The sequence below is a fragment of the Myotis nattereri genome, assembly GCF_964212035.1.
Source record: "Myotis nattereri genome assembly, chromosome: 1".
NCBI lineage: Eukaryota > Metazoa > Chordata > Mammalia > Chiroptera > Vespertilionidae > Myotis > Myotis nattereri.
Genome location: NC_138075.1, coordinates 133,736,015 through 133,761,649, shown reverse-complemented (window position 1 = coordinate 133,761,649; position 25,635 = coordinate 133,736,015). Strand labels below are relative to the sequence as shown.

At 42.4% G+C, this 25,635-nt stretch overlaps 1 protein-coding gene across 7 annotated transcripts in view; it reads right to left on the bottom strand.

The window, feature by feature from the left end:
* Positions 1 to 25,635, bottom strand: part of CACNB2 (calcium voltage-gated channel auxiliary subunit beta 2) — a gene marked incomplete at its 5' end in the record, with an annotated part of 357,347 nt that overhangs the window by 236,310 nt on the left and 95,402 nt on the right. Inside the window, one exon of one of the 7 annotated variants that reach the window (XM_081094973.1) lies at positions 13,731 to 14,301. The exons of 5 other annotated variants lie outside the window; for them this stretch is intronic. In XM_081094973.1, coding sequence (XP_080951099.1) covers positions 13,731 to 13,778 — 48 coding nt within the window. Of the gene's footprint in view, positions 1 to 13,730; positions 14,302 to 25,635 lie in introns of those variants that run through there. One more of the 7 variants, XM_081094970.1, reaches the window with a different exon arrangement.

Genomic DNA, 25,635 nt, shown 5'->3' with positions numbered 1-25,635 from the left:
GTATGGAGTTTCCTCAAAAAATAAAAAATGGAACTCCCTTTTGACCCAGTAATCCCACTTCTAGGAATATATCCCAAGAAATTAGAAACACCAATCAGAAAGGATATATGCACCCCTATGTTCATAGCAGCACAATTCACCATTGCTAAGATTTGGAAACAGCCTAAGTGCCAATCAGCAGATGACTGAATTAAAAAACAGTAGTACATCTACACAATGGAATATCACACTGCTCTAAAAAAGAAGGGATTCTTACCATTTGCAACAGCGTGGATGGAACTGGAGAGCATTATGCTAAGCGAAATAAGCCAGTCAGAGAAAGGTAAATATCACACGATCTCACTCATTTGTGGAATATAATGAACAACATAAACTGATGAACAAAAATAGATGCAGAGACAGAGAAGCATTGAACAGACTGTCAAACCTCAGAGGAAAGGCAGGAGAGGGTGGGAGGGGGAGTGAGAGATCAACCAAAGAACTTGTATGTATGCATATAAGCATAACTCATGGACACAGACAGTAGGGGGGTGAGGGCATGGCTTGGGGGGTGGAAGTGGCTGGGGAGAGGTCAATGAAGGAAAAAGGAGACATATGTAACCCTTTAAACAATAAAAATTTTTAAATAAAAATAAAAATACAAAATAAAATGATAAAATAACAAACAATAAATAAATAAATGGTATAAACCAGATGTAGCAACAAAGGGTGTGCCTTGCAAGGAGTTAAAGAATACATAGCATTTTATTTTAGCTCTTTTATTGTTACTTCCTTCACAGTGTTGCTTAGCTGATTCTATTAACTTCAACTGTAATTCAATGTTGCAATTTGATAAGGTATCAATATTCACTGAAAGCCTGAATGAAATCTTTACTGTCATTATGAGTTCTTCAAATCAATTCAAATATTACGCCTTTACTCTTGACAAGTTTTTGCTACTAGGCACTAATTCTACCGCAAAGGCAATTCTTGATTTTTCCTACAAACTCTGTTGCTATTAGCTACCTCTCCCATACTCCCCACTTATACAGCTGAGGAACATCAGCATTGCTAATCTTAAAGATGTTAATGCTGTGCTTTACAGGCTTTAAACACAGGAGAGCATGGTTCATTAAAAAAATGGTGGCATCATATTCAATGTATGTGGTTTCTGTCGCCCAGGATCTATTTACCTTTTTTCTAGACACAACACTTGGTTTTTCCTTTGGGAAATCCTCCTCCTCCATTGCACCTGGCTTGGCAAGAGAGCTGGTCAATTAGTTCTCCCCTCTCCTGGCCTGAGAAGACTCAGCTGGGCTCCTCGGATCCTCTCTCCTAGGGATTTGAGCCAGGAGTAACTTGACACAAATTGACTTAAGCTGACTCACCTCAGAGGCACACAGAGCTTCACCACAACTGCGGACACCTAGGTCATGCCTTTCGAATTTCCTTTGATTCTCTGAGCTGTCCTCAAAGGAAAGTGTGCACACAAATCACACTGAGAGAATACTGAAAATTAAATAATGAAGATCCATCCCCAAGCTGCCGACTCTATGGGTCGAGATGAGGGGTGGGGAAACTTTTTTTCTGCCGAGGGCCATTTGGATATTTATAACGTCATACATGGGCCATACAAAATTATCAACTTAAAAGTTAGCCTGTTATATTTGGACATTTAATTAACTCACCCCTAATGCCTTGACCAGACCAAATGATTTTGCAGAGCTTATTTGGCTCTCGGGCCAGATGTTACCCAACCCTGGTCTAGATGCTTCCCAGGGATCTGTATTTTTTAAAAAAACAAACATCTTAAGGATTCCCATGCTAGTGAACTAAGGAACACAGAAACACTGCTGTAAACTGCCAATAATTCTATGCTGTAAATTAAAAAACTTGGTGAATTCAAATCATTTCACCTCACCCACCCTTTATAAACCGTTGGAAAGTTATTATTAACATAGAGGTGTATACCCTTGAGAGAGAGCCAAGGAGAGCGATTCCAGATTATTTTGAGATTCTTTTTTTTTTTTTTTTAGCTCCCCCTTCCCTGCCATCTTGCCCTGTCCCCATTCAACTAGGCCCTTGAAATCACGAAGAAACCTCTCTTCCTGATCAGAATCGGTCCTATTTATCTTTGCAATAAAAGCATGCCATCCATGCTCTTTGACTATCACTTTGTTTTGCAGTCTAATACCTGCCCCAAAAGAACAGCCTGACTTTCCCAATAACCAAACAACAAAGAGAAGTCAATGACTCCTTTGGGGAAGCTTCGCAGACCCAGTGAGCCCACTGCAGAAAAGAAAATGGTGAGGCAGGAACTCCAACATGCTCAGTTCCCTGGTCACAGTGCTCGGAGAAGCGGCTGTGCCCCTTATCTCCCGGTATTCTGAGTTACTGTTTGGAAATCAAAATGGATTATATAAATTATTTATTCCTTTGGCGATGGGGAGAAGAATGGTGATGTGCTCACCACAAAAGTGCAAGGGAAAAACCAGTAACAAAAAAAGAAGCAGCAGCTACTCCTGATGATTCAAACAGAAGACAATTGGCCGCTGTCTCAATGTAATACCAAGAAAGAGAACAAACAGAGGAGTGAGGCTCAATGGGAGACAGATCTATTCAGCAGAAAGGTCATCTGGCAGAGGAGGGCTCTAATCCAGCAACACAAAGGCTGCTACCTGCCTGCGCTTCCCTGGGGGAAGCAGGGAGGAACAACACATCTAAAATAAGAGCCACTAGTTTTATATATGGGAACGATGTTAGGGCAGCTTTGAACACAGATAGCTGTTAAAGCCTTTAATTCAAGGCTTCCCCCAAAATAATCTGGCGGTGTTTTTATTTTTAAGAGGCTTAAATATGTTTTAAAATATGGGTTGTTGTGGTTTTTTTTTTAATTTACTTATTGTGTAACCACTGTTTTTAAGGAAAGTTAGTTTGTGGGTTTTGATTAATGTCATCATGTAAATCATGCTAAGATCTCTTTTGCACTTGAGCAGGTCCTTGCCATGGGTAAATAAACTGGCTCTTGCTTAAGATCCTTGAGAGAAATAAACAGAATATAATCTAAACACTGAAAAGTGGCCTAAAAAGTAAATGATTACATAGTTTCAAACTCTGGGGACAAAGTTTATCTTCTACTTTATAAATACTGAGGAGACCAAAGAACTTAACTTTATATCATGAAAGTTCTAGGGGCATGGTGCAGGTGTGTGTATGTGTGTGTGCACACACACATGCACAAATCATTATGTAATGAATTTTATATAAATATAAAATAAAAATTGTATACTGCAATGAGTGGTGGGAACAGAAAAGAATTTGATATTTCTCCAACACCATTCACTCATTAATTCATTCAAGAAATATGTCTTGAGTACTAGCCCCAGGCCAGGCATTCTTGTTGGACAACAGGGACACAACAATGAAAAAGGAACTGAGAGAACTTAGAGTTCAAAGGGGGGGGGCAGACATTTAAAGAATAATTATGTTCATGTATAGTTGGTCCCACAGAGGACCCAGGAGCAGCCTCTGTGGAGGAGCAGAGGCGAAAGAGCACACTGCTCGTTGGGGAAGTAAATGGCATTTGTGCCACTGGGACTTCAGAGTGTGAAGGTGCTAAGTGTCAAGGCCCAAGAGACAAATGGGGGCTTGGTAAAGAAGTACCTTGTGGCATGTTGATCAGACTGAACTTCTATTCTCAGAAAATGGGAATCCACTGAGGGTTCTGAGCAAAGAAATAGCACAATTGCATTTGAGAAGAATCACAATAGCGGCTGCCATGTGGAGAATGGATTGTGAAAGAATTAAGACTGAGACAGGGAGACCATCAGGAGGGAGCTTGGAAGGGAAGTGGCTGGAGCCTGGTCGGGGGGCGAGGTACGGGGAAGAGAAAGGAGGACAAATTCCCGAGCTCTTAAGGGAGAAGTGACCGAACATGGTGACTGACTGGATCGGAGAGCACAGGGAGGGGACAAGGACTCTGTTTCTTGCTAGAACAACTGGGAGTATAAAGATGCCATTTAATCGGACCGGTAAAATGGGGACAGATCCAGGTTTTGGCGGGAGAATGGAAGGGAGGAGGAGGGATAAGTGGAGTTTCCACAGATGTCTGAAGGCCGGTGGATGGTTCTATGGGCCGTGAAGTAGGAAGAGTAACTGAGCTGGACATATAGATTTAGTAGCCATCAGCATATACACAGAATAGTTTTTCCTTCAATTATTTTGGCCATTTCTTCTACGTCTCCTTTTTTTTAGGCTTTCCTGCTTCTAAGCATCCTTCACATGTATATTGGCATTCCTAAGCTTTTCTAAGAGGGAAATACATACTTATGACTGCCTGAAGAATACCAATTAATATAAATAAGAAAACAAAAATAACGCATGTATGTGAGAAGAAATAAGAATATGGAACCAGGTAAATGAGGTATCGCAGACGTGAAGGGAAGGTGTTTCAAGGCAGTGGGATGGGGCTGAGGACGTTGAAGCCAACTATCTGACCACCTGGACTGGTGTGTCTCTGTAGTGGAGGAAGATGATTCACTAGGCCAGTATGAATTAATAGAAACCTCCCTTAAGATGATGTACATTCCTCTGCTTAGATCACATATACTCCTTCTGACCTTCATTTACTTAGGAAATATGCTACCAGTAAAGGCATGCTGGAATGCAAATAAGTTCAACAGGATTTGACCAGGTTTCACAAAACAGGTTCTCAGTCTGCAAAGCAGAGGACTCAACCCTGATCCACACTTGAGCACATCTCACCTGCAGGACAGACCTAAAGAACCCGGCAGACCTGCTCTTCGTTACTCCAAAATGCTTTGAACAGATATGACAATTTCTCAACGAACATATTCCTCGATTTCTGGGTTATTTTCACTCAATGCATTTCAACTTGAATGCTTTATAATGTAATCTATATGTTAATTTGTATTTTATAAGTCTTTCCTATTTATTTCACATTAAATATTTGCTACAAAAAAGGAAACATGCTTATTGTAAAATGTCTAAATGATATAAAAGGTGAAATCACACCTATGAACCTCACTTTATGAGCTGCCCACATATTAGAATAGCCTTCTAGGTCTCTTCTTATGCAAATGCGAATATAGACATGAACACATTCAACACAAGTGTGATCATACTATTTACACTGCTTTGTAACATATCCTCAGAGGGTAGGCCTCCTTCTATGCCAGTCTATACAAATATAGCATTTTCTCTTTAATATCTGTTTGGTTTTCTTTACTATAGGTGGTATATCATTTATTTTCTCCTATGGTTGGATATTCCAGTCAAGTCAAACATTTTAATGTTCCATACACTTGTATATCTCCACCACTGGGCCGGGCCTTTCTGAGGGCAGGGATCAGGGGTTTAATTCCTCTTAAATTTTAAATTTTCAGAATAGCCCTGGGCAAAGAACAGGTGCTAAGTAATTGCTTTATGAATGGATGGATGGGTGATGACTATCACAGCTCTGCATAGTTAAATGAACTTCATAGAAGCTTTCTGTAAAACAATAAATCAATCCTTGCAAAAGTGACTTTCTTACCCTAGGAGAAGTGGTAGCCAGATGCAGAGGAGGGAGGAATAACAACTGATAAAATAGTTTACACTTAATTGAGTCCTTACTCTGCGCCAAGCGTTTCATAGTTTAACACATGTAATGTTCACAGCAAACCTCACAGTAAGATTTTATTATTATTCCTCATTTAACAGAAAGGGAAATTGAGGCACAGAGTGATGGAGAGACTTGCCCAAGGGTCTACAATATACAAGTTTTAGGCCTTTGCTCCAAGTCTGTCAATCATACATTAAACTGCCTCTCCACACTCCTGTGCTCATTGTGGCATTTTTCATGATAACTAAGATATGGAAACTACCGAGGTGTCCATCAGTGGATGACCAGATAAAGAAGTGTGGTACACACACACACACACACACACACACACACACACACACACACTGGAACATTATCCAGCCATGAGGAAGAAGGCAATCCTGCCATTTGTAACAACACACACACACACACACACACACACACACACACACACACACACACACTGGAACATTATCCAGCCATGAGGAAGAAGGCAATCCTGCCATTTGTAACAACATATATGGACCTCGAGGGCATTATTCTAAGTGAAATAAGTTAGACCGAGAAAGTTAAATACTGTTTGATCTCACTTATATGTGGAATTAAAAAAAGGCAAGTTTATAGAAACAGAGAGTAGGAAAGTAGCTGCCAGGGCTGGAGGGTGGAGAAAGCAGGGAGAAATTGGTAAAGGGATATAAACTTTCAGCTATAAAATGAATAACTTCTGAAAAATCTAATGTGTAACATGGTGACTATAGTTGACAACTCTGTATTGTATCATTGAAATTTGGTGAGAATAGAATTTAAATATTCTTACCAAAAAGAAAAAAAAAGAGAGAGAGATAAGTATGGGAGGTGGTGGATGTATAATAACTAGATGGGAGGAATCCTTTCACAATAAGTACATGCATCAAATCATCATGATATACACTTTAAATATCTTCCAATTTTATTTGTCAATTATACCTCAAGAAAGCTGAAAGAAATTTAATTCTTCTTCCTAAAAACAAACTGTCTCTCAAATGGGAAGAGAAAGAGTGAGTGGCAAGTGGGGATGTGTTGAGAAGGCTTTAAAGAAACTGAAGGGTCCTCTGCCCCTGAAACCTGACCAACGAGCTCATTCTGTACACATGCCCAGAGGTTGTAAACCCTTAATTTCCCCTCCTCCCTCTGTGCTGCTCCTTAACATTTATAGGCATATTCATCTATCTCATTTTCTATTAATAAAATGTCCTCATGTACTGATGCTTATGATTAAAGCAAAACTTAAAGCTCTGAAAAATTAAATATCAAGTAGTATTTTATCAAACAATATTTTAAACACTTAGGGTTATTATTTCTGAAGCTGAGTTCTGCTCTGATGTAGCCATATATTTTCTTTAAGATATTTTCACATCCTAGAAAGGTGAGTAAAAATTTTAAAAAATTGTATAGAATTAATGGCACCTTACAAATTTAAAGGGTCATATTAAGGATCTGAATAGGCCCCAAAGTAAAAGCTGTTAAAAACACACAAACTTCCAAATGAAAAGTCAGCAATCTCTTGAGAAAATACTTTTAAGAGGAAATAAGGCAAATAGATATATAAATTTGACTTTAAGAAACCCAGATCTTAAAAGTTACCTTTCAAGGACATCTTAAGACATAGCTGGGAAAGTTCCAATTGAAGGTATAAATATATGCATATATTAAATTAAAACAGCTGTGCATATGAAACTTATTCCTTTATCTATGGAGGAATAGAGTCAATGCCACAAAAAAATCTTTAAAGAGGTTATTTACAATAAAATGTATTTTCAAGGTATCCATGTATATAAAACCCTAATATGCAAGTAGACCAAATGGTGGAACAACCAAACAACTGAACAACCAGTCGCTATGATGTGCACTGACCACCAGGGGATATGTGCGGAACATGGCGGGCGTCGGAGCAGGTGAGTGGGGGTGCCAGACCGAGGCAGGGTGCCAGTCTGTCATTAGGGCGAGCTTCTGGTGGATACTGAAAACTCTTTGCTCCCACACACTGAGGTCCTGCCTGGCACTCGCACCCACTGCCAGCTCCAGAGCCGCTGCTCGCACCCAGCACCAGCCCCAATTGCCCATCAGGGCTTCTCTACCTCCCCCTGCTCCTGAGGGGCAATTGGGGCTAGCAGCCGCCTCTCCTACCTGCTGCTGGTGACAGCCTCACTCGCACCCGCTGCTGGCGCCAGCCCCAATCACTCCACGTCATCAGTGGGTGCAAGTGGGGTGGCGCCATCAGCGCATGGGAGCAGCGGCTGCAGGAGTGGGGCTGCAGGCAGAGAGGGGACTGGAGGCCGCAGTGGGAGGGGCCAGGCGGGGGCATGGAGGATGGGTCAAGACCCGCCCCTGTGCCCACTGCAGCCTCACAGCCTACAGTTCCTTTCAAGGTGCATGAATTTGTGCACTGGGCCCCTAGTATATAATAAGTGTGTAGCTTAAACTTACTTTAACTAGTAAAACAATTCTGATAATTTGAAAAAAGTGTGACTTGTGAAAGAAAAACTGTAATTCAAGAAAGGTATATTACCTACAATTCTACTAATCAAATATCTCTATTAACTGACACTTCAGCATCTCCAGTTTAATGATAATTGATTTTTATACTCAGATGCATTATAAAATTTGTGTTAATTAAATTTAATTATAACCCCATTATTTAAACTCAGAAATACATTCCAAACAAGAAGATCAAAACATTGAACATGGAATAGGATTAAATTTCAGTTTGAATCTCAGCGTGGCCACTATCAGACTCTGTGGCCTGCGGCAAGAGACTTACTTCTCTCATTTGGAGTTTTCTCCTCTATAAAATGGTGATATCACCACTTGCCTTGTTTATTCTTAAAGGTTGCTTTAATGTCAAATGAAATGAGCCTAGAAGTACTTTGTAATCGCTACAGGACTATATGACTATGCATCACACAACCATACAATCAGAACTTAACTCAAGGATGGGATTGCTCAGAAGTTATGATGAATACAAAAATAGTATTTGGTGATCTCACTACAGTTACATGCTCTAAAAGTTGAGAAGCGCTCATATGCTAAGGATAGTGTGCTCTTATAAGAGATTGGTGACATATAAACTAGGTCATCCTCTACCACCTAACTTGTTATCAGACTTTCAAGGCAATTAGTATTAAGTAACTAGCACAGGCAGTAACGGAGCCAGTGGAGAGCAATTATCTACCATTTTCCTCCCTACCATTCCTTACTGTAGGAGATATTAGATTTCATTTCACAGTGGCTACCAATTTTGGAAAAACAACCTTGTATCAAGTAATATGCTAGGTGCTGAAAACATTTCATTTTAACTCTCAAAATCAATGTTCAAGCTTTTACTATTTCCCCAATTATATAGATGAGAATACTGCAACTCAGAGAGAGAAATACACTCCCCACTATCACAACAGTAGAAAACAGACAGACAAACAAACAATAACAACACCAAGAGTCAAACCCAGGTCAGTCTGGTTCCATATCTAACTATGTCGCTTTAAACCATTTTATGTCTAATAATGAAAAAAAAAATTTAATTCTCACCTAAGGAAGGGAGAAAGAGAGGGACAGAGAGAGAAACATCAATGTGAGATAGAAACATCCAACAGTTGCCTACCGTACAAGCTCCAGCTAGGGGTCCAACCCAAAACCCAGGGATGTGCTCTGACCAGGACTTGATCCCGCAGCCTTTTGGTGCACAGGACGGCGCTCCAATTAACTCAGCCACACACCCAGGGTTCTAATTATTTTATTATGCTAATCAGCAGTTGCTTTTCTCCCTGTCAGTATTTTTTTTTAAAAAACAACAACGACGAAAAGTAAACCCTCAAAAGACAGCCTAAGAGAAAATGAGGACTTGAACAGGTACTTCATGAAAGAGAATATATAAATGGTCAATAAATATATGAGAGGGTGCTTGATTTTATTAGTCATCAGAAAAATGCCAAGTAAAACTGTAATGGAGTACTTGTATCCATTTGCTTGAATGGCTAAAATATAAAAGATAACACCAAATATTGGTGAGTGTAAATGGTTTAAACCAGTTTGGAAAGCTGTTTACCAGTATCAACTTAATCTCTCTCTCTCTCTCTCTCTCTCTCTCTCTCTCTCTCTCTCTCTCTCTATATATATATATATATATATATATATATATATATATACACACATTCCTTGACTTGGCAATTTCATCCTTAGATTTATATACAACAGAAATGCATACATAAAATTCACAAAATGACATCACAAATGTTTACAGCAGCACTATTAATAATAGTCCAAAACTGGTAACTACCCAAAATGCCTCTCGACAGTGGTATGAATAATAAATTCTGATATAGTCTCATAATGGAATACTATGCAGCTGTGAGAACGAGCAAGCTACATCTAGCACAACTACATACAACCAAATGGATTAGTCTCATAAACATAATGATGAGCCACAGAAGCTGGACAAAAAGAACATACACTAGTACAGGGTTGGGCCAAAGTAGGTTTACAGTTCTTTCTATGGAAAATAATACAATCATAAATAAATAATAATACAAGAATAAACTCTGTGTTTTGCATACTCACAACTATAAACCTACTTTTGCCCCGCCCTGTACGGTGCGAGTCCATTTGTGTAAAATTTGGAAATAAAGAGAACTAATTTATGACATTAGAAGTCAGACAAATGGGGAGGGCCTAGAGGAGGGGAAACTGACTGGCAGGGGGGAGGGAGGATAAGGGTGCAGACATTGCTTGGTTTCTTTTTTAAAAAATTTTGTTTTATTGCTTAAAGTATTATAAAGAGTATTACATATGTCTCCTTTTTCCCCCCCTTGACATTCCCCTGGCCTCCCTTACCCACCAGTGTCTTGTGTCCATTGGTTATGCTTATATGCATGCATACAAGTCCTTCGGTTGATCTCTTACCCACCCCCACAACCCTCCCCGGGCTTCCTGCTGTAGTTTGACAGTCTGTTCAATGCTGCTCTGCCTCTGTATCTGTTTTTTTCATCAGTTTATAATGGTCTTTATTATCCATAAATGAGTGAGATCATGTGGTATTTTTCTTTCATTGACTGGCTTATTTCACTTAGCATAATGCTCTCCAGTTCCATATACGCTGTTGCAAATGGTAAGAATTCCTTTTTTTTTTACAACAGCATAGTATTCCATTGTGTAGATGTACCACATTTTTCTTGATTTCAGTGTTGGTTACACAGACCTGTTCACGTTGTGAACTTTCATCAAGCTTCACACTTACGATCGCTGCACTTTTCTGCATGTATGCCCTCCTTCAATAAAGAGTTTACCAAGAAGAGTTAGCATCCATTTCTGCTCCTCAGTACACACAAATATTTTAGATGTATTTAAATGGAGAAGCACACAGAACTTACTATCTCTTTAAGTTTAAGGGTAATGACTCTGCTGACAGATTTCATATCATTTAATAAAATAAAGATAGCAAGAAAGTTTATATAAATATAGGGTGTTTTTCTGAGATATGAAGCTGGATTCTAAAAGAACGATTGTTAGATGTGAACCATAATGAAGACTAGATGGTGAATTTGAAAAATAATGTAAAAAAGAGAGGGGCCACGCCCTACAGGGTGGGCCCACTGTTCACAGAACAACTGTTAAATATGAAGGCAACATCACACCATTTAGAGAAGGGAGCCTAACAGAGGTGACAGCTGTGAAAGGTAAAGAACTAGAAATGAAGCATTATGGCATAGGTACAGTACTCTTTTCAAAACCCACATATATTTCATATTCTTTCTGAGAGGCAATGTTAGAGTAGGAGGCATCCTTAAGAAAACTGTCATACTGAAAAAAGATATGAGAACTAGTGGAGGATGGAGGCACACACACGCACACACACACACACGTATCAGCTGATTTATATATTATACCTAATATATATTTTTACATATATACACTCTTAATTTCTAAACTTTTATTGGCTTTTAGTACTGGCGTAATTTAAGTCATCACTCCCTTAAAATTGACAATAGATCTGAGGAAGGACACCAGGACAGTCTACTTAATGGACATTTAATGGACAAGGCCCCAATCACCACATACAGTTCTGGGCTGACCTTTGCCCCTGGTGTCTACCTGGTTTATTCAATAAGCAGCTCCCAGACCCCCTGTTTCATGTGCCCTGCAGGCAGTAGAGATTCACTGCCAGATATATAGTGGGCTCCTTTCCTCCAAGGACAGGAAATATGTTTCAGATTTAACGTCCCTATAGCTTTGAGTTGGTAGCTAGAAAGAAAATTGCAATCCACTTATTAAACTGCCAAAGAGAAGCGGCTAAAACAGCAGCAGGTGAGTTACAGGTTCAAACTCCCAAGATAAATGTTCTAAAATAAAGAAAAATGTATTTTTAGTGAGAAAGTATATACATTTCCTTTATCTTTAAAATATACTTGTGCTATATGTTTTGTGCTTCCTTAACCAAAATAACACGGTAAAAGTTTGAGAATTAGCAGATGAAGCAAATCTTCTAACCTTTCAGCCAAGATTCCAGAAAATGCAGATTATGCTGTCTCTTCTATGTGGTTACATGTTCAATGTCAGCAAAGGGATAAAAATAAGTAGAATAAAAATTATTGCTTTGTTTGAGGTCTTATTTCAGAAATCCTCTACTCAATAGGTTATACAATCATAGATTTCTTCAAATTCAGTGTATCAATAAACAGAAATTCATAAAGCTATAACATTGTCAGACTTCATTATATTGTAAAAGTGTGGATTTTAAATTTCAAGATTTTTATTTTTAATTTAAGATTTTCTCTATGCGGATAATTTGATACTTTAAAAAGTTGGTAACACTTATTCTCAAATCCTATTAAAAAGCAATTGATTTTTTTCTGTTGGAAAAAAAAAGAAAATCTCTCCTGGCAGGTGTCATCTTTAGAAATCTTTGCTTGTTACCTCTCGACTACATATGCTCTTATGTGTCAACTGTTGCATTCACAAGGCAAATGGCACCAGGTACATAACAACTTTAAAAACCTTTATTTAAAAGGTTTCTTATGCTTTTGCTTATTCAGTACAACTGACTATTCTCTTTAAGATTTGACACGGATATAATTATCCGTCCCCCACTCTCCCACTCCGAGTCTCCAACTTTATTATTTATATCGCATCAGATTATGACCTTGTCTGTCCTGGAAGTGTCCCCTATATCTCTTCGAGTGGCCAATTGTCCAAGGTCACAGATTTCTTCACAGTACGGGCTTCAGTATTGATTAGCAACCTTTGTAGATTTTCTATTTGTTTTGCAGCCAGGACTCTCCAACCAGTGATGAGCAATACAGCACTGCAGTCTGGCCAGCCTGCAGAAACCTCCTGTTCCCTTTCACATCGCTCCCTGGAAATAAGGTGGCTGCGTGCAAAAGGGATATGGAAATAAAGCAAGCGTTGCCTCCGAGCTTGTCGGCGAGTGCACTGCACAGCGTATTTCAATTAGCATCCAATCATTTTAAGTAGCGATACTTCAGGGTTTGTGTAAGCCTGCCTCGTAGAATTTAATACTCAGACAGCCATTTTGCAAAACACAGCAGGTCCGTGAAGTAAGGGCTAGTTCAGTGAAATAATCACAGACTGATAAAGCTCCGATAAAGGCTGGCATGAATGCAACAGCTGTGTCACCCATCAGACGATTATCATCTACTCTTTTTCTGACGCTGTTCAAAATAGGATTTAATGGTAGCCTCTCTGGCTATCTTCAATTTGACAAACTCCATAGTATTGCTCTCTAAAAGAGAATTTTTTTTCATGCCATAATTCAAATATAAAAACAGGTGAAAGAGAATATCAACTGGTCTGCACTGATACAGATCTCTAAGACAATGGACTTCCCAAACAATCCCCGTGCAAGTTTACTGTCAACCTTATCAAAGTAACACAGCACTGAAGAGGTATAAAAACATCTCCAGGGGAGAAAAAACAACACACCTCAGAATCTCATAGACTTCAGGTGCTTTAAAAAAAACCCCTCATTGTACAAATGCTTGACTCTCTGGCTGATCCTCAGCACAGGGATAAAAAGCATCTGAAAGAAGCAACATGCACCAGACAGACACGAATAGTATTTTCAGCCTCTCGCTGCAATTGTACAGCGAGAGAAACTTACATAGGACACCCGTGCTCGCCGCCGGTGCACCAGCCCACAGCACTGCATGAAGAGCGGTGCAGAATGCAGTCAGCGCGTGGCTTCACCCAGCTGCACTGTGCCTTGTCTTTTCATCAGAGCCACTGTCCATTTCTTCCCACCTTCCCGCTCCCAGGTAAGAGGCATGGGCAAATCAACACTTGGCTTCTGCCTCCTAGGTAGTTTCCAAAAACACCACTGTTCCTGCAGGCATGCCCAAACTTTGTTTTGCCAGTTTTTCTTTTTCAGGTAATTTGATTTCTTCTTCTTCAGAGAGTTGTGGGTTCACCAGAAATTTACCAAAGGTGCCATTCATTTCCCTGCAATAACTATTGCTAACACACGGTGACAGCCGGCGGATCATTAGAGTTTCTTGGCAACGTTTGTACAATAGCCATTCTCAACTCGGGGAGATTTTCGAACATCAGAGAATCTTGCATTTCATAAGGCTGCAGTTTCCTGCTTCATGCAAGAGGCAGCCTAGTCCTGGCGCTGTCTGTTACTGCCTCGGAGAATGCTGCTGCTCCCGGGCTGCTCTGCCATTACTGCCTTCTTCCCGGCACAGACGGGCAGCAGCATCCTTGCTTCAGCGTTCCCTCTGTAACACTTTGGGCATATCTGATCTGCGATTTCTCCCTCCTCCGTGTAGCCTGAAAAATTACTGAGTCTAGACTTTAATTCACTCTGGATTCCTAGGACTACAGAAACACCCTCCAAATTGTCAGGCGCTTTGTCTCCAAGTACGTGTCTCACATGAATTGTAGAGGGGATTGCTGGAGTGGCCTCAGGACCCGGCGCCCTCAATCACTGCAGTTAACACAGTTGTCATTTTGTTGTTGTGTTTTGTGGTGTGTTTTTTGTTGTTTTTTTCTCTCAGTGCCAAATATTCATTTTCTATGTTAAAGCACATTAAATAAACATAACTCCAGCAAGCAAATCTGATCAGAGTCAGTGCTAATTAACTAATTAGGTAATGTATCACCTATGATTTAGATACAAAAAAAAACTAATAAGGCTGCTTCCCAAGCATGAGATCTTACAAATGACTATTCCTTGTAACCTGTAATTTATATCCTTCTCTAAAGACAGAGTTTGCAGATTCTGAGCTGATCATAACATTCTTCCTAAAAGGCCTTATACATGCCACACCTGAAAAGATGAATTATTCAGTCATCTGGGGATAAAACTATTAACTGTGTGATATCCAGCAGGTTAACAAGCAATGGTTCATGTAGGCTTTTAGTGTGCCACAGCCAAGGATCCACACCTGCCCCCATGCCCAGGTCCCTACACATACTGCCACCACCTGAGAAGATGTGTAACTCTTTCATGTCACAGGTTAACAGCACCCACCATGATGCTCTTTGGGCCCACAGAAAGTGCAAACCTATTAATTCTCAATACCACCAACATTTCCTTAAAACCTGTGATTTAAAGCAGCGGCCGCCAACCTTTCGGACCTCACGGACCACCGGTTGGCGACCACTGATTTAAAGTAACAGCTCTATATTATTATTATTAATCGTGTAAGAGGCTGTTAGAGCTAAAAAAAGGAAAAGAAAACTTCCTGCCTTTGTTCTATGTTCTTATTTGACTAGCAAAGTAACTGAGGCCCCAAATGGTGAAGTGTTTTGTCTACAAGTAGCTTAAGCAATCATATTACTGACACCTACTAATTTATATAATTTAAATAGGCTATAAGTAGTCTATGGATTTGTCATATACTAATTAATTTTCTATGTATTTGAAGGTCCAAAAGGCACATATGGATAGATGCTAGATGGGCAAAAGGTTACTTTTGTGATTACATCGTAAACCTAAAATAAAATTTCTGAATCATAAGGCAAATTGGCTTTTGAAGGAAGTTCTGGAAAGAACTCTATATTTTCTGGACCATGCAAGATATATTTCTAGCAGGTAGCAATTCAATACGTGTGTGTTTTTGTAAATATTTAGTGAGAAATATAGGAATATAAGAGCACATATAATACAGGCCGGTCAGTATTGCTCATGAACCAAGAGGTCCCCGGTTGTGGGCTTGATCCCCAGTCGGGGTGTGCAGGAGGCAGCTGATTGATGTTTCTCTCTCATCCGATGTTTCCATCTCTCTATCCCTCTACCCTTCCTCTCTCTCTAAAATCAATGAAGACATATTTTTTAAAAAGGAGAACATATAATTCAAAACCAACTATTTTTCTTCAGGACCTTCATCAATACCAACCAGGACACATTTATTAGAATAACTGAATGAAAAAAGAATAAAAATTAACCCACTGTTAGAATACAATGAAAACAGTGGGGAAATCATCTCTTCAATGATTCTGAATTTGATTTGTAATTCACTGAACTTTTCATCGACTATGGTATTATTATACACAATAAGAGAGAGATCCTCAGTTCAGCTGACATACCACCCACCTTGCCATTCAAGAATCCATGTAAAGGATGACTAATTTGATTCGTGTAAGCAATTATTGAGCACCTTCATTTTTCATCAGCACTATGCTAGACGGTGGGGATAGGGAATAAATAAAATACAACCCACACATGTCTCTAGGCACATGTAACGAAACAGAGTGAAGAGAACAGTGTTTGAGCGCCATGGGAACACCAGCGACACAGTCGTACCTATGCCCGCACTAAAGCCTTCACCAAGTGGGGCCTCTCGGGCTAGGCTTTGCGGAGTGGGGAGAACTACACCCAGTGGGAAATGGGAGCAGAAGGACCCCCAGGCCTTGGGGCAGCAAACACTAAAGCACAGGAGATTATACACAGAATATACACAGAATAAATTCTGTTTACAGAGACTGTACTAGAAGCATGTTTGCATACAAATGAAATAGTCATGATTCAATATGATGACAGGGCTACAGCCAAAGTCTCTCTAACTAAACTGAGCTCTCCCCCAAATTCAGTCCTTATTCATCTGTATGTCCCTAACATTTAGCACAGTAACAGACACATAGGATGATAAAGATTCATAGCCGTTCCTCATTAGCCATTCTTTACTTCATCTCTAAGAATAGAAATGGACATGTGACTGCTGGGCCACTACCCCAGCCTCCTTTGCAACCTGGTATGGCCTTGGGACCAGATTCTGTCCAACAGGCTAGGAGTGGAAATGGAATGTGCCAACATCTCAGTCACGTGCCGTCCCCTTTCTCTCTTTCCCTCTCTGCTGACTTGAATGTTGATACACTGCTGAGAGCTGCAGCTGCCATTTAAGTTGAAGACAGCTATACGTTCAGGAGAACAGAGCAACAAGACAGAAGGAACCGGAGTCCCTGGGCCTGGGGAGCTGCCATGTCAACCCTGTGCTGCTCACACACAGACGGTGGCGTGAAAGACACCAGCTCCTACAGCGTTTAGGTCGCCTTTACTTCGCTCTCAGTACAGAAGCGAAACCTGTACTTTTAAAAGTGCCTCACCGCGTTTTGGGGATGAGTGACTAAATCACAGAATCTAAGACTGGGGAGGCGGTGGGGGAGTGGGAGAGGAAAAAGGGGAAAAGCAGAGAGTGCAGGGCCGGGAGAGCAGGCTGGGATTGGACTGCGAAGTACCCTGAATACCGCAACAAAGAATTTAGGCTTTATTTGTAGGACACCCAGAATTATGGAAGCTGTTAAATGTGAAAATATCTGTCGTTTTATTAAGATAGAGGGGAAAAAATCCCTAGTCTCTTTGGTTTAAAAAAACTAGTCAATAGTTGTATATTAGTGAGAAACCTGACGCTTTTAAACCTCTGTAGTTACCTGCAATAAATGTCTACTAAATAATCAAATCAAATCAAGTCAAATAAACCAATAAAACTAGCTAATTGGTTTATGTAGCTAAATCACAAACCTAATGAATTGTTAAATTTGCAATTTTGTTATACTGTGAAAGATATTAAAAGCAAAATATTAAAAAGTGACAGTGAGAGGTAGAATGACAAAAGCAACAAATTAAATGTAAGTGTGGACAATGCCTATGATGTCATGCTGGTATTTTTAAAGTCCAAGAGATTTACTTCTGGGCAGTCTTCATAAAGTATGAGAACTGACGTTTATTCACTGTTCATTTTCTATATCACTATGAGTTAGGAAGGATAGAGCACACAGTGGATGTTAGGCACTGGATGGAGTGCTTCTGTGGAGAAGTCTGTGGTGCTGAAGAATAAGACCATGCCCAGAGAAGCCCCTGTCGGAACTGCAGGCTCCTGTCAGGCTGACTCTGAGTGCCTCTGGCTTGCTGTGGCTCTGGTTTCAGGAAAGGAGGCCCCTCCCCTCACGGACACCCCAGTCCATGTGCACACGGAACTCTTCCTTCACAGTATGCTGTTACACTGCAAACATTCAGAGCCTGGTGCTCGTAAGTGCTCCAAAAACTTCTCCACTAACATCAATAAAAACAAACAAACAAAAAAGGGACTAAGTGTCTATATTCATCTATTCAGCCAATAACATCAATTGAGTGCTACCCATCATGTGCCTGGGTCTGCTAGGCACTAGGGATGACAAGACAAGTAAAATAACCATGGGCCTTGACTACAGGGAGGTCAAATCCAGGGGAAAAGATAAGTTGAAGAAAATAATCACACACACACACACACACACACACACATTATATATATATACATATATATATATAATTTTAGAGGCCCGGTGAACAAAATTCGTGCATGGAGGGAGGGCTCCCCTCAGCCCAGCCTGCACCCTCACCAATCCGGAACCCCTCAGATCCCCAGGATCAGGCCTAAACTGGCAGTCAAACATCCCTCTCACGATCTGGGACCACTGGCTCCTAACTGCTCACCTGCCTGCCTGCCTGCCTGATCGCCCCTAACTGCCCCCACCCCCGGCCTGGTCACCCCCAACTGCCCCCTCTGCCGGCCTAGTCACCCCCAACTGCCCACCTCCTGCCATCTTGGTTGCCCCTAACTGCCCCCCTGCCAGCCTGGTTGCTCCTTACTGCCTCCCCTGCCGGCCTGGTTGCCTCAAACTGCTGTTCCCCCCCCCCCCCCCCCGCCAGCCTGGTTGCCCCTCACTACCCCCCTCTGCCATCTGGGTCACCACCAATTGCCTGCCCCTGCCAGCCTGGTCACCCCACGCAACCTGCTGCTTGGTCATTTGGTTGCCCCTCACTAACCCCCCTGCCGGCCTAGTCACCCCACGCAGCCTGTTCGGTCGTCCGTTCGGTTGCGATGGTTGCTTAGGCATATCCTATCTAATAAAAGAGAAACATGGTAATTGGTGTACAACCGCTACCCTTCCCATTGACTAATCAGGGAGATATGCAAATTAACTGCCAGCCAAGATGGCGGCTGACAGCCAGGCAGTTTAAACTGAACATGAGGCTTGCTTGCTTCAGTGACGGAGGAAACCAACGTTCCCCGCCTGCCTTGCCGGCCTCTGAGCTTGCAGTTTAAAAAACACTGTAACATATAGAAGCTAAACAAAACCCCAGAAACCAGCTTTCAGTGAGCCGGGATCTCAGAGCTGGAGTAGATACAGAGTTTCGATTATAGAACCTAAACAAATCAGATCCCTGCTTTCAGCAGCAGAGGCCTCAGAGCTGGAGCCAAGCCTCAGAGCTAAAGCTGGCCCAGAATTAAAAAAAAAGAAAAAAAAGGAGCAGTTGGGAGCTTCAGTCCCAGCCTGAAAACAGCCCTCAGCCCCTCACCCAGACTGGCCAGGCACCCCAGTGGGGACCCCCACCCTGATCCAGGACACCCTTCAGGGCAAACCAGCCAGCCCCCACCCATGCACCAGGCCTCTATTCTATATAGTAAAAGGGTAATATGCCTCCCAGCACCGGGATCAGCGGAGCTGAGAGGCCTCCTGGAACTGGGATCAGCGTGACGGGGGCACCGCCCAAACCCCCTGATCGCCCTGCGGCTCTGTGTGTGACAGGGGGCGGGGCCACAACCTCCCTATCAGCCCTGCTCTGTTCATGATGGGAAGGCGCCCCAACCCCCTGATCAGCCCTGCTCTGTGCCTGATAGGGGGGAGCTTCCCAACCCCCTGATTGCCCTGCGGCTCTGTGTGTGACAGGATAGGGCACCCCAACCCCCCAACCCCATGGGCTCTGCTCTGTGTGTGACGGGGTAGAGTCATAACCTCCCCATCGGCCCTGCCCTGAGTGTGAGAGTGGCGGTGCCCCAACCCCCTGATTGGCCCTGCTCTGTGGGTGATAGAGGGTGGCACCCCAACCCCCTGATCCACCCTGCTCTGTGTGTGACAGGGGGTGGTGCGCCAACTCCCCTATAGGCCCTACTCTGCGTGACAGGGGGGAGCTCCCCAACCCCCTGATGGGCCCTGCTCTGTGCGTGACGGGGGGAGCTCCCCAACCCCCTGATCGACCCTGCTCTGTGTGTGACGGGGGATAGCTCCCCAACCCCCTGATTGGCCCTGCTCTGTGAGTGACAGGGGGCAGTGCCCCAACCCCCTGATTGGCCCTGCTCTGTGCGTGACAGGGGACAGCTCCCCAACCCCCTGATTGGCCCTGCTCTGTGAGTGACAGGGGGCAGTGCCCCAACCCCCTGATTGGCCCTGCTCTGTGTGTGACAGGGGGTGGGGCCACAACCTCCCCATCGACCCTGCCTTGACTGTGACAGGGAATGGTGCCCCAACCACCAATTGGCCCTACCCTGAGCGTGACTGAGGGTGGCATCGCAACCTCCTGATCCACCCTGCTCTGTGCATGACTGGGGCAGCGCCCCAACTCCCCAATCGGCCCTGCTCTGAGCCCGACCAGGGGCTGCACCTAGGGATTGGGCCTGCCCTCTTCCACCTGGGAGCAGGCCTAAGCCAGCAGGTCGTTATCTCCCAAGGGGTCCCAGACTGTGGAGAGAGCACAGGCCGGACTGAGGGGCCCCCTTCCCCCCCCGAGTGCACAAATTTTTGTGCACCGGGCCTCTAGTATATATATATATAAAAGCCTAAGCAACTGAACGAATGACTGGTCAACCGGTCGCTATGATGTGCACTGACCACCAGGGGGCAGACGCTCAATGCAGGAGATGCCCCCTGGTGGTCAGGGCGCTCCCATAGCAGGAGCGCCACTCAGCTGACCGACAGGCACCAGACGCCACTCTACTGAGCGGCAGCGGCAGGCACAGCAGGGCCAGGATGAGTGGGAGCAGCACAGCGCCTGGCCCAGGCTCGGGCTCCTCCCCAGCCGCCTGCTGCTTCGTACACTACTACATCCCTCGGGGGATGTTGGACTGCCGGATCCCCTGCAGGGATTGGGCTGAAACTGGCTCTCCAACATCCCCCAAGGGGTCCCGGGTTGTGAGAGGTCACAGGCCAGGCTGAGGGACCCCACCGGTGCATGAATCCATGCACCGGGCCTCTAGTAAACATATAATTACAAACTGGTGAGCTCTCTGAAAGAAAGTACAGAATACCATGGAGATCTATAGCAAACAGACATCTAGAATTAGAGGAGTCAGTTCAGGCTTCCCTGAGGAAGTGCTACTGAGCTGAGGTCTTAAGGGTGGGAAGGGGTTAACCAAATGTAGGGGAGATGAGGCAGGAAGAGGGAATCCAGCAGCCATGCGGATGGAAGGGACATTATTTACAAAGCTCTTTGTGGCAGAAGGGAGAGTGCTGTGTTTAAACAGCTGGAGGATAAAGTGAGAGGGAGAGTGGTACAGGATGAGGAAGGGCAGGTGACCACCAGGTCATGAGGACCACACAGAGGATTTTTCCATTTTTAATTAAGAACAGCAGGATTCCATTCATACAGGTAAGAGGCATGGACAAATGTGTATCAGTTAAGACACACTTTGATAGTGGAGCTGAAGCTGTACTGGAGGGTGGGCCAGAGAGGAAGCAGGGAAACCAGTCAGGAAGCTGCTGCAATTATCCAAGTAAGAGACCATGAGATCTTGTACAAGGTGCTGGAGGCGGAAGGTAAGAGAAGTGGATGAATTGATGAGATGATTCATGAAACAAAACCAGGGAAGTGCATGTATAGAAGACAGAAAAAGAAACCCAAGGTAAAAGACACATATTCCTAAGTCCTCTTCATGTTGGATATTTCCATTCATCAGTGAGCCTCAGTCTCCTGCAGCACAACCAGTGATCAATCTTAATTTTCATGGCAGTTCCAGTGTGCATCTCTTCTAGGCCAGTCTTCATTTCTCACCTTAGAATCCTGAATATGATTTCTCTCTGGCCCCTTTCATCTTCCACACAACCCTACTTCTTTAGGCACCAAAAGCACCACTCTCTTTTATTCCAGCATCCACAGATTTAAAACCTTTTCTTTTTCTCTTTTATTTCTCACCATGGTGTCTGGGCTCTCCTTTTATCTGCTTTTTTTTTTTTCTCTAGACCAACAACCAGGTATTTCTTCTTACTAATCAGAGTGGCATCACCAGTTTATTCACCATCTATGTGCGGATTTCAGCAGAAGTACATACAAAAACGATAGGCAGCATGCTAGGGAGAGAAGTTATACTTTCAAAATGAATAATAATCATAAAATGTGTCCTAGATAATAAGTCAAAAATGATAAGTCAAAAACATGTTTTGTGTTATAGCGTTAGAATACACATGCTACACTCAAAAGGGAGAGAAAGCTAAGAAACCTTGATAAACCCCAGGTCGCGTAAAGCACAGTCATATTGAAAGAAATGTAACCCAACAATGAAAAGTGACTGAAAATCAAGTCAATTGTTCATTGCCCCGCTCAAGAAACAAGAGAAGCCGATAACTCACAGCAACACCAGTCAAATATATCCTCTCTTTATCCCCATTTTTTCTACCTTAAAGCTACTTGTGAGCTGTCCTCATTGTCCAACACAAACATAAACATCAAAAAATCCCTTTCCAAGGTACTCCGTTTCCTGATTCTCTCTCTCTTCTCTAACCTGTATTTCCCAGCCTCATACTGGGTAGATTTGCTTAACTTAAGTAATATTTTTATTTTCTATTTTCCCCATTTCACCCATTACTTGGATTTGGTACAAGGAGAGCCAGCATACAAAAACCCTGCCCTTTTTATTCTATTTCTCCAGCCTTCTCCCTCTACCCAAACTTCCCCTTTTGTATGGCAGAGTGGCTGGCAATGCGGGAACATTATGAGATGCCGACGGAAGAAGAAACACTGAGCAGGCAAAGGCAACATTCTCTTTCTTATAGGAGGTGCAGGATGAAGGAGAGTGGAATGGCCAAGAACATTTGTGGCTGACATTTTCCACGTCACACTGTTTTCTCCGAGAATACATTTGACCAGTTCATTTCATTCATTTTCGCTATAAGGTAAATGCAACATGTGTACTAGTACAAGAAAGAAAACGCTGCGCAAATCTATGATAATGACAGGATACAATACTTCACAGTGGCTATTTTGAGTTCCCGTTTGCTTAAAAAGACCGAGAGAGAGAAACATACACTTTGTCTCATGCTGCCATGAAACATTCCTGAGGAATTTTAGGATTCCGTGACATGTGTATAAAGCACATATATATTTTTATTAAAATTCTTGTCAGAAGGAGTGCCACCAGGAGCAGTCCCACGCCTACCTGAATAACCCTCGTGTGCAATTCATTCACATAACTGACAAGCGGCAGCTTTTTCGAACTCCACGGCTGAAGTGGAAAGGTCAGGAGGAATGAGAGCTAACATGTATTGACGCCTCACACACAGATTCTCCTTTGATTTTCCTGACACCCCTAAGAGATAAAGTACTGCCTTTATCTCTGTTTTACAAACAAACTGGGGTATAATGAAGTTAAATGCCCAAGAACATGACAGAGTCGGGATTTCTATCTGGAAGTTTGACTCCTGAGTCTTCCTAAGGTCTCTATGAACCATAGAAATTAACGTGTACACAATAACTGATTAACTAATCCGATCTCACAGCAGCCACTGTTTCCCATCCTGAGCCATAGAGTCTGCCTCCCAGTGGTTCTCCTGCTGGTTTCCCAAATCACCCTAATCTTTCTGCAAGACATGTCAACTCTTGAACCTCTTCCTTCCTCTTTCTCGCAATGTCCGAAATTTTACCATTCGGAAAACTCATATACCAAGTATCTTCTTAGAAAAAGTAAACATCTCTCACATATGGAAGCTATAAGGCATTTGCATAAGTTAAATTATTTAAACGCTTGCTTTATTTATCTGTGTCTATCTGTCTAGTCCCCTTATCTTGCTTCAGAAATAATTTAAGGCAATTGACAAGAACAAGTTTTAAAATAACATTTAAATAGCATAAAATAAAAGAGGGACTAACTAAAAGAAGAAAGATGAGTAATGATGGGGACATAAAAGGGAGTCAGAAATGAGGCTTGAAATGCACCCCATGAAAACGGATGCACTTCTTACAAATGAGCCATACATTTGGCTCTCAGCTTTCTAGCAGCCACGTCAAAAAGGGAAACTCGGTCAGTTATACAAATTACTGTCCGTGAGCTTAAAATAAGCCGGGTGCTGAGAAGAACAGTCCTGCTTGGCACTGACACAAGACATTGACTTCTCCTGGAGGTCCCCATAAAAAGGAACATTGTGTAACGTGCACGCCTGCCGACATCTTTACGGTAAACACCACAATGGGTTTTAAGAGCTGCTTCTGAGGCTGACCGTCACTGGAAAGGAGGTTTCACACCATAGCAACAGTCAGTAACCTAATCCAGGGGGGGAGCGAGGGGGAAATGGGCTAGAGAAGATACCTAACTCCTTACAGATTTGGCTTGACCCCCACGTGATATCAGCAATAATGACCACAGAAAGAGCTAACGTGACTGAGGCAGCACTGAGTAAACTCTATTCTTTTGATCTGAATACCAGTTATCAAGAAGGTACTGGTATTGTTTATCCCAAATAAGGAAACAGACTTAAAAGTTTAATCACTGGGTTAAGGCAGAAATAGGATTTGAGCCCAGATCTGTTGAACGCCAAAGCTCTTTCACCCAACCAGTAGGCCTCCAGAGTGTTATTTTTCAAAATGTTTATTTATTTTACCTGAAGGAAATGTTTATTTTCTAAGAATATGCAATTTAACAAAACTGGCTTCATAAGAGTTGACTTTAATTAGTACAGGGGAAAAAAATAGAGAAAGCCCCCTAAAAATGCCTCCACTAAATATGGTTTCAGAAGATCATCCGCCCGTATGTTTGAAGAATGGGTAGGTCAGAGGCCATATAAAATTCTCCAGGGCTCCAGAGCGACAGTGATCGGTCCTGTGCCCTTCAGACAATCCCACCGAATACTGTTTCTCAATGATGAGCTTCTTGTAAATATTAGATGACACTGAGTTAAGGACTGATTTCACGTGGCTAGTTTAACACAGATTCACCTGGAAGTACAACAGAAGATAAGAACACTTGAGACAAGGCTACTGACTTGGGTTAACATTTGTTCTTAAAGCAAATGCATTTGTTCCGAACACCTGGTTACCGTGTAGAAACTGCAAAGAAAGAGATGAAGGGGAGATAAGTAGCTTCAGTGAGTGCACACTTTGGGCATAAGAACACAGCTGGGAGGGAGTTCGAGCTTAAGCCTTCATGATGTTGGGTCTTTGGATAAGGGCTGAAGATAGTCGGGATGGGAAGATGGAAATAAAGAAAGTCAAAGATAAGTGTTGTCTTGGTCAAACACAATTTCCCTTGGCTTTGTTTCTCCATAACACTCCTACAGGGGCCACAAGTATCCGGATAGCTTAAATCTGTCATTTGTCCAAAGGTAAAAGACCTTTTTCTATTGCCAAAGCTTACTGGAGAACTCTCCACATGTAGAATGGACAACTTCAAAAAAGATGAGATAAAACTGAGGGCAGGCTGACTGGCCTGAGGGACTCGTTAGAAAAGATGTGTTAAAATAATCAAACAGTAATTGCCTTGTGGCATGTCATTAAACTGGCCAATTTTCACATTTCATTAAGATGGTTTCTGAAGGATTAG